The sequence below is a fragment of the Nannospalax galili genome, unplaced genomic scaffold (assembly GCF_000622305.1).
Source record: "Nannospalax galili isolate Female #2095 unplaced genomic scaffold, S.galili_v1.0 scaffold843, whole genome shotgun sequence".
NCBI lineage: Eukaryota > Metazoa > Chordata > Mammalia > Rodentia > Spalacidae > Nannospalax > Nannospalax galili.
In genome coordinates, this window is record NW_008349585.1 from 181275 (window position 1) to 191911 (window position 10637).

Sequence of the window (10637 nt, forward strand, 5' to 3'; positions counted from 1 at the left end):
CAGACACCATAAGGACTATAGGCAAGTGAAGATACACAACTTTGTACATATTAGAAACATCCAATGTGCCACCAATAATACAATTCCCCTAAAAAACGAAAAAGTCATAGCATCTGGAGCCACACTCATCTGTCTTTATGTCACTGTACATGTACATTGCCAACCATGCATCTTTCCCACGTCCCACCACCCATTAAGACGTTTTCTGCCAGAATTTTGGCAATATGCTTTTCTTCAAATAAAACAAGCCTCACAAAAGTACTATCACTAAAGTCCATCAGTTGAATTGCGCCAAACCTTTCTGAAATATGTGTAATCTTTAAAAGACTCTTCCTTTTTCCTTCATGAGTCAGCAGGGCTCCGTCTTCAAATAAATCACCACCGGTCACACCCTTAGTTCATAAGCTCATATGTTCTCTTCATCCAACATTTTGTTGATACCATCACAAAGTTTTTGTAAGTGAGGCTTAAATTTCCCAAAGGGATTATACAAGGCAGCCAAAAAATCACAATCTGAAAAATGATCAAAGACGTTATTAACCCGTCCATGAGACTTGGCGGTGAGGTGGCGCTGGATGATGCCATGCAGCAGTTCTCTGCACTCGTTCAGGAGCCTAGACAGCACGTTCCGGTCAAAGGTGTAATCCACCTGGTGGAAACTGACCACTGTCATGGCAAGCTGGTGAACTTTCTTCTTGAACTTCTCCATCAGTGCCAGCTCGTCTTGATTGAACTGGTTGTTCCTGTACAGAATGGCCAGCTTGATGACTGTCTTGATGAGGTTCTTGATGATCTTCTCAGCCTCCTTCTTGTTCTGGGTGTACTCCCTGGTCACTCTGTAGAGCTCATCCAGCACCTCACTGCTGGTGTCGTCAATCAGGGTGGTGGCGATGGATTTGGACACCATTTTACCCAGGATCTTCTTTTGTGCCTGAACGGCCAGGTTTTTGGAATTAAAGACATCTGTGGCCACTAAAAATAAAATTAAAAAGGAGAGGGAGAAAGAATAAATGATCAGTAAACATGAAGTCAGATTTAAAAAACAAATATTAAGATGTAGTTTCCTTAATTTTCCCACTACTTACAGTTTACCCCCACCCCCACATACTGGTATGTCTCTTTCAGAAAAAAAGTTTTTAATGTTCTGTGCATTTTTGAACATCAGGTACTCTTATTCCACAGGAAATAATTCAAATATTTTATATTTCCTGCTACACAGTCAAAGCTTTCTTTAGAAATTAAAGTTGGTAACTTTCTTAAAAATAACTTTTGATTAAAAATACTATGTCTTGGGGGCTGGAGAGATGGCTTAGTGGTAAAGAGCACTCGCTACCCTTTCAGAGAACCTGAGTCTGGTTCCTAACACCCATGTTGGGTAGCTCACACCTGCCTGTAATTCCAGCTCCAAATAATCTGGCACCTTCTTCTGGCCTCTATGGGCACCCACACACATAACATACATTCGCACAGACATGAACACATACACATAAGTAAAAATAAAATCTTAAATATTATACCTCATGAGATAGTAACTTTGTATGAAATATTTATCTAGCTTAATTTTATAAACAAACCATCAAAATGAGTTCCAGGACAGCTAGGGCTACAGGGAGACCCAAAAATACAACAAACAAAAATTGAAGTCAACTCTGTACTTTATCTGCTAGGCAACAGCATCCTAGAACAATGTAAAGAAACTCATTTAAATGAAAGGAGGATAAATGGCAAGGTCATAATATTAAATAAAATGGCAAACTTATACCAGCAAATCCAAAGGAGAGTCTTGGTCTATAAACAAAGTGCAGAAAGTCAAACTTCCTAAGTCACTGGTCCTTACTTGCTTGGCCCTCCCACCTGCTTTGAATTTCATTCCCAGAAGTCATCTTCTGGTAAGGTTATACTCCCCCGAGAGCTCTTTGTCAGCAGCTGTTCGTGGTTCTTTTGAAGTTCTTACACACTTTGAGGAAATAAACTTTATTTCATGAGCTAATGAAACATGCTACATGAAAAATATATCTTGAAAAGGCTGATCCTTACTTTTAGAATAATCATAACTTAACTTGGCAGGTGTTTAAGATACATATAAGAAAAGTTGCATGGATTTCAGATTGATGATGATGAGATGGAATGCTTTTAGCTTAGCTCCCATCAATGAAAATGCTCAACAAACTAACACTAGTTTTACTCTACCACGATTTCTCCCACTCTGTGTTGGCTGCGATCTGAAATCTCCACAACTGATTTTCTCCTTCTAACCAAGGGTCTCAGGACTGAAATTCTCAGGATATCCACTCTACCATGGGGTCTAGATGCTACTGTTCACTCTGTACATGCCAGCATCTACGTTTGGGCCAGTTGGAATGAAATCGTTTAGTAACGAAAGGTAAAAAGCTTAGGACATCAGTGATATAAAATGATTTCTAGTTTAGACAAGCTAGCATCATTTAGGAGCAAAAAGACAGTGCTTCTAAATCCAGGCTAGAAGAATATTTAAGAGGAGTGACTGCCTTGGTGTCGAAGTCTCATGCTAGAAGTAAAACTGGGACAAGGAGAAGCCACATTACATGTGAAATCTGGATTCACAGTTAAGTATAGAGTTGTGTTGAAGGTGCTACAAGATGGCTCCCGATAAGCAGACCGCCATCCACGAGCATACAATGCAGCTACTGAAAGGGTGTCCTGATAGAATCAGAAATGGCACCCTCACAACTGCTAATATTAAGTTACTGAAACATGAACTGAAACTCCAGAAGAAGAACCGAAATATATTTTGAGAAAGAAAAGGAAAGTGGAAAAGTGTGAGAAATGGCAAATTTGTAGAAGGTTTCCAGGCTTTTAAATGATTTTGTTAGTTAAGCAGTCGTCTATTCATATTCTGATTTCTTTAATGATTTGAAAAACAGTATTCAAGAACCATCTTTCATCTTATAACTTCTGATATAGGCCTTAACAAACAAATAACTCTGATTTATAGAAGGGATACCCAATCATTTTCAGATACACTGAAAATAATCTAGATTTCAGCAACTTATTTTACATAAAGTTGACAGGTTCTTCTTTTAAATCATTTAGAATGTGGCACACCTACAAACATCCCACCTGGTATGTACTGCCATGTCTCTGGGATGGATGTACTTTGGGTTGGAAAATACTGAAACCAGATACAGGGGTGTTCGTACATTCCTCTGTGTTAATTTCCCAAGGCTGGACTATTAGGTTTTCAGAGTTTCATAGCTACTTTTCTAATTAAGTCTCAACATTGCATTTAATTTCAAATATAAAGAGAAGCAAGACCTCTATGGCATAGCATTTTAACTTCCTGCAAGACAGGGAGACAAGGCAAATCTACTGCAGACTAAGCAAGATGATTTCCCATTTACTGTAACTGAATCAGAACCATGGAAGCTGAGCTTTGAGAGTTTCACATTCTTCCCAGCAGAACTTCTACATCACATTTTCACTTTATTCTAGATTAATCCAGTGAACTCCGCCCCATCCCCCGTCCCCCAGCCCCCTGCCTCCATTGGGACGACTTGCATTCAGTGGATTTATTTTCCAGCATTAGAAATGGCCTGCTCGGAGCCAACCAGGGGTTGTGGCTGAGAGCTGCTCACCAGGGATGTGTGGTCTAGGATCATAAAATAATGGTTGTTTTCTTTCTAGCACATTTAACTACTGCTAGCCATGCCTGCTCAGGCTCATTGTCAGCCCTACATGCTCTAGCAGATCTCTTAAAGGTCTGGCAAGTCTCAGAGCTAGCTCTGGACCAAGTTTTTCTACCCCTGTCTAGTCTCACTCCTCTGTGATATCATCTCGTCCCATGGTTTCAAATAGCATCCATGTGCCACAGTCATAACTCAGCCTTGACCTCTTTTCCAGACTCATTTTGCAAAAGCATTTAAGACTTTTTTCTTTTGAGATTTTGCAGGCATCAAGTGTGTACCATGCCCCCACTGAATCCTTGATCTTCCCATCCTGCAAAATGCTCCTTCTCCATTATTTACCACCTCGATTAATAACATCTCTCCTGGCCATGCCTAAATCAGAGACCTGGGAACCATCCACCAGTTCACCTTCCCCCTTCCTCAGATCATTACCAAGTTCTTTCCATTTTACCTACATCAGTTTCTAAATTCTGAGTCCTTCTATCTCTGCAGACGCCATCTCGTTCAACTCCTTTCCAGTATTTTTTCACATAGCAAGAATGTTTTTAAAATGTACATGAGAAAATGAGGCCCCATCGTATTTCCTGGCTCCTGAAATCATTATTTGCCTAAATTGCTAGCGTCTATCTCTCCCTATGGGCTGTGCGCTCTCTAGGAGTAGACTCCATCTATCTTTCCTGTTCACTGCCATGTCCTGGGCCTGGCAAAGAAGCAGGGGCCAGTTTCTCCCATCTCTTCTATACTTAAATACTCCTCAAGGAAAATATGTTGGCCTGAAAAACAACAGTTTTAAATACATATTTAGGTACTTCTGTTTGCTTATTTTAAAACCTAGAGAAAATAGCATTAATTTAAAATCACTAAATATATGCTTTTGTACTTCAGAAGGTAGCTTCTCTTACCACCAGCAATCAGTGTTTTTTGTTTTTGTTTTTAAAGAGGAAAGATTTATTGTATACAAAGGGAAAAACATCGAAGGACAATAATACTAATATTTTAAGTATAAGCAAGGTATAATGCTTCTGACTTGAGCTACAGTGGATGATTAACCACATGCCCACCTCTACTTTGGGCTCGGTCTATGTTTAAACATGGGACAGAGAGATGGGCTAAGGCATGCCCTGGGAAGCAACTGAGATATACACAGATACCTCTCCAAGGAGACAGTATTGGGAATATTGATTCAATATTTTACCAATCAAGATTAATTCACTCATCTTTGGAAACAGACATGGAAATTGGTGGCAGAATAAAAAACAATGCCATATATTTAAAATATGTAAAGAGTGGCTGGAGAGATGGCTCAGTGGTTAAGAGCACTGGCTGTTCTTGCAGAGGACCCGGGTTCAGTTCCCAGCACCCACATGGGAACAACCATCTGTACTTCCAGTTCTAGGGAATCTGACATTTTCTTCTTATCTCCATGGGCATTGCACAGGACAGATGCACTTATATATACACATAGGCCAAACACTCATACACATAAAATAAAATAGCAAAAAATATGTAAAGAATTGCCACTATGTCAACTGAGGCTGTGACTCAGGGGAGGAATGCTTGTCTGGTGTGTATGAGGTCCTACGTAGTTCAATTCCCAATACTGGAGAAAAGGAAATTATTTTATAGAAAGAGGACTGCATGTTACTTTACATCCATTTACCTCCTTTTCCTTCTTAGGGCTTAAATAGTTCATTTTAGCAATGTTTTCTGTAAAGCAAACTAATATTTAGGGAATCCTGCTTTTAACATCAACAATCATAAAGTTGGAGATAAATATTGATGGTAAAAATATACTGACCCATGTGCACAAGGAAAAAAAAAGGTGCTCAGAAGGAAATAAAGGGGAAAAGCTTTTTGATAAACTCAATTAATGAAGAAAATTAACAAAACTGCCCCACAACCATTCCTACTAAGAATTTGATAATAATACACAGAGAAGAGCTCAGGTCTCTTCCCTTACAACTTTATCAGCAAATACACATTTTTTTTCACCCAACAGATTTGTTATACTTGGAACTTTGAAATGCCGAGTATAGACACACTGCCATTTCAACTTCTTGCCTAGTTAAATTTGATCCACTGGGCCCAGTATTAGGAAGGATGGAAAAGAAAACAATTTGGAGAGCAATCCTGGCTGTGTGCTGGATTAATAAAAGTTCTTTAAACAAATACACAAAACCTTAGCTCTACTATATCTGAATAACTCCAATCTAAATGGACTTAGTAAAAGGGCAGCTCTGGTGATAGGAAAATGACCAGAATCAAACCCAAGCTCTGTCACAAGAAATCAGCCCTACCTACACTGGGATTTGGCAGTGCTCCAGGTGAGAAGCACAGGGAATGGCTTGTGACAGCCCCCACACCAGCTTCCTTGCTACAAACTCCAAACTGGGAAATTCACCAGGACAGAGAAGAAAAAAATATAAGAGAAAGAAAGGGGGAGGAGGTAGGAAGAGAGAGGAAGAAAGCATAGTAGATGGGGGGTGGGAGTGGTGTCCTGGCCAGCAGAAGCTGCACACCTATAAGCTGTAAGGACAGCTGGCTGGGGAATGATCAGAAGCAGCAAGCATGGCTGCAAGACTGCTGGAGAGAGGACAAGTGTCAGGCACCTCAACCCCAACTGTATTTGTTTCCACAGGAGGAGGCCATCCCACAGAGACTGCAGTCTAGAGAGAATCAGTGTACCTTGACTGAATGTTCAGTGGTATAGATGCATTCTCCAAACCCCAAGTGATTACAAACCAGCCATAGATACCACAGGGACTCCAGAAAAATATGTGCTCATGTAAAAAGGCAACATCAAGATGTATGTCAGAGAAAATGATGACTTTGCAATGCCTCCTCTCACTGGCTATGTTTTCAGTGGGTACTAAGATTTGTATATCAAACTCTTCCAGATTTCTTTTATTGTCCCTATTTTATAATTCTATAAACTGATAGAAAACTGATAGGATTAAAAATGGCTCCAGCCTATAAAGATGCAAATAAATTTCTCCAGTGGACTGGTAATTGAGTCTTGAGTTTCTTGTCTGCCTATGTATGTATCGCTCTTAAGACTTTCCTTTGTAATAGTTACTAATAGTTTGCTAGTTCCATCATTAACCCAATTAAGAAAAATCTTTGAAGTGGGGTATGGTAGCACACACCTTTAATCCCAGCACTCAGGAGGCAGAAGCAGGAGGATATCTGAGTTCAAGGCTAGCCTGGTGTACACAGCAAGTTCCAGGCCAGCTGGGGCTATAGGAGATCCTGTCTCAAAAAGACAAAAACAAAAGCAAAACCATCCAGTTTGTATTTATATGAGAGTTATGGATTTATCTTAAAATATACCTTTAAACACATTTTAGAAGGTTTTTCAGCAAAAAATGTAAAAAGACTGCAGTATGAACCTTTCTATGGTGTTCTATCTTCCTAAGGTCCTGGAAAAGTAGAGTCTACTCAAAAATCCCATACATTGTGGCTAATGAATTAGTGAATTACCACGCTGCCTGGGGATATTACTGGGACTCAGTTTCCTTATCTGTAAGCTGAGAATAGTGATTCAACCTCTTGAAGTTGCTCCAAAGATAAATGAACAGGGGCTGTTGGAAGGGCCACCCTGTCTGCCTCAGAACAGCCTCCCCCTCAGAGTTGTTTAAAGAACACAACAAATTAAGCTTCATACATATCTTGACTCTCTAGTACTGAATCACATTTGGTCAATTAATCAACTCCTTCTGTTAGAAATGCAAAATGCCAGATGGTTGTGTGAAAACAGAGACCTCACATAGTTTAGCAAATACTAAGCTGCATTTCCTTTTCCACAATGGTATTTAAATATATATATCCTTTAGAAAATTTTCATTCTCTCTTAGCAACAGATTCAACTGCCCGGACACAGATAGGTAGTGTAAGGGTGTTTTGTCTGCAAAAACTGGCCCACTGAGAATAGAAAAAGACACAAGGAGACATAGTTTCAACATCCATGCAAAGCTGTGCAATAGAGGCAGCACAGAAAGGAAGTGAACCAAAAAAAATAAAGTCACAGTGAAAAGCCACAGCTAAAGCCACAGCAGCTGACATAACTACTCCAGTTTCTGAAGCCTCCCAGAGACCCAGAGACCGGGGCACAGGAAGCCAGCGCAGGAAACAAAGGGCCCAAAGTGGAGAGCACTGGGCTGTAAGCTTGGGAACAATTCAATTTCTTTCAAATTCAGTTTTCTCATCTGTTATGGGGGGGGGGGGGTCATTTCCAGTTGGTGTGGGCTGAAATGAGATTTAGTGAGTTAGAAATACGAAAATATCCAGCGAGGTGCTAGGCTCCGGACAGACCACAAAAAGAACTCAACTTTAGCTACCTTCCTCAGTATGACTTAGAAACACAGAAGACGACATCACTTAAACAGAGGAACAAATTCAAACTCAGTATTTGCATACACTGAACCATTCTCGGTTCGTTTCTCTTTAGTATTTGCTAAATTTGTAGACAAGGCAAATTAAGCTCTGAAGAACATATTCTGTATGATCCCAGGCTGTTCTGTTACTTTGACAGAGAAATCTGTTCATCATGATTTTTGGGGTCAGTTATGTGTCTTTTACCCCTACACTTAGTTTTGTGATGATTCTGAATGTGTCGTGCTGGGAGATAGCTCAGTCAGTCAAGTGCATGAGGACCCAAGCTGGATTCTGAGAACCCATGTAAAAAGCCCAGTCATGGTGGCATGTGTCTGTAATCCCAGCACTGAAGAGGTGGAGACAGGTGGATTTTTAAGGCTTGCTGGCCAGCCAGCCTAGTCTACTTAGCAAATTCCAGGCCAATGAGAGATCCTGTCTCAAAGGAGGTAGACAGCATTCCTGAGAATGACATCTGAGGATGACCTCTAGACTCTACACACATGTGCATACGCAGCTGCATAGGCACATGCATCCACATGCACACAAACACACATACATAAGAAAATGTCAGTTGTTTAGAGTCCTTTATTGTCATATTAGACCCACCTCTGCCGGTTTTCCCCATGTGCTCCAGGAGTCACTCCATGCCTTGACAGCCATGATGGCCTCCGTATGGCCTAAACTCTGACAAGGCATTCCTAGTGTTTTCAGGACTGGAGAACATTTGGTGATATTTACATGAAGTAGCATGGTTAGATCCCAAAGAATGTCAGTTTCATAAATGTTAGGAGAGTTGTCATACAAAAATTAATTTTATGACTGCCCAAAGTCAGGACAAGAGATCTTTCCCCATAAGAACCTATTAATTGCCCTAGGCATAATGACAGTAGTGATAAAAACAATAAAGGAGACTGACCATAATTACAGCAGCAACCACTGTAAAATTCTTACTATGCTATTCCTGGAACTGCCCCGAACTTGCATTATCTTATTGAAGTTTTACACTAACTCTAGGAGGAAGGGTATTACTACATAGATTTTTCAGGTGAGGTATCTGAGGCTCAGAGAAACTGAGTCACGTTCAAAAGGCCATACAGTCAGTGAGTGGTAGATGAATCTTAAGTCAGACATGCCCAGCTCTAAAGTATTCTCTGCAAAGCTGTATTATAAGAGAAGAGTTACAGAAACGAGGTTTCATTTTGAAAATATAGGAGGATCTAAGGATATCTGGCTAAGGGAAGGGAGACCGAAGAAGAAACTGTCTCCCTCAGGGAAGAAAGAGCAGGAGGTCAGCCCCACGGAATCGGAAACAGCTTGTGTTTCCAGAGAAGCACCTGAAAAGCTCTAAGACATTTCGAACTTAATCTACAACAAAAAGTGATAAACTTTACACTGCTCCAAACCATGGCTGTAATCATATTCAGTGAAAAGTCTCTCAGCTTTGCCAGTCTCTACACAGCCTGATCCCAACCATGCTTCCAAGGAGCAGCAACTGTTCTGAGATTTTTGGCATCTTTTCAGATCTGCCCCTGCACAGATAAGCAAATATATGAATAAATTCTGAGCCATGTGAAGAACTCTTAAAGGTACCCTACCCACTCTGCTTTCTTTTTGTTTTGAGATAGGGTTTTACTATGTAACACCTCAGGCTGGCCTGAAATTCATGATCCTCCTGCCTTGGCCTCCTAAGTGCTAGGATTATAGTTGTGTACCACCACACCTAGCTTAATATTTACAATTCTTTTCTGTTAAAGACTTTTTATTTTTACTTATGTATATATGTGTGTATGTGTGTGTGCAAGTGCCACGAGTGTGTAAGTGCCTGCAGAGGCCAGAAGAAGGTGTTGGATCTCCTGGAGTTGGAATTACAGGTGGTTGTGAGTTGCCCAGTGTCGGTTCTGGGAACTGGACTCAGGTCCTCTGCAAAGAGCAAGAAGTGCTCTTATCCGTTCAGCCATCTGTCCAGCCTCAAGGCTTGCAATTATTAAGAAACGTAATTTCTAAGTGATGAGAAAATAAGCAGTGTAGGTGTTGACAGTTCTCTGACGAACTAAGAACGATAATGTGCTGACAAACATAGTTGCTCACCTTTGTTACCACCCACACAACCACAGTAGTAGTAAGGGTCCTTCCTGATTAGTAAGAGGGTAGCAAGTACGTCTTCAGTCTTTCATGCAATGGAAGAAACACGGAATCAAGTACTGTGATTAGGATGATCATATAATTTAACATCCAAATGGGATACCTTTGAAAAGGGTGCTGTCCATAATTACACCATGACAACAGATCTGTGACTGTCCCAGGTAAATGTAAGTAGTTACCCTGCTTAAATAAGAAAGGATCAAAACTGAGGATTTACTCAACCACTTATAAGAAACTTCTAAAGAACCTTATAAAAGTATTAGCCAGGTTTTCTTCCAAACTTTGTTTTGTTTTTTGTGAGTCAATATCTCCCTGTAGCCCCAGCTGGCCTGGACTTACTATGTAGACCAGGCTGGCCTAGATCTCAGAGAGATCCATCTGCCTCTGCCTCCTGAGTGCTGGGATTAAAAGTTTACACATACTACCACGCCCAGTCCAAACTGTTAAAAACAAAAA

General features: G+C 40.5%; 1 protein-coding gene across 2 annotated transcripts in view; it reads right to left on the reverse strand.

Annotated features, from left to right (window-relative positions):
- Positions 1 to 349: 349 nt before the first annotated feature.
- Tnfaip8 (TNF alpha induced protein 8) overlaps positions 350 to 10637 on the reverse strand; it is a 131880-nt gene continuing 121592 nt past the window's right edge. For both annotated transcript variants that reach the window (XM_008847014.3, XM_008847013.3), the window contains exon 2: positions 350 to 972. In XM_008847014.3, coding sequence (XP_008845236.1) covers positions 407 to 972 — 566 coding nt within the window. In that variant the 3' untranslated portion in view covers positions 350 to 406. The remainder of the gene's footprint in view (positions 973 to 10637) is intronic.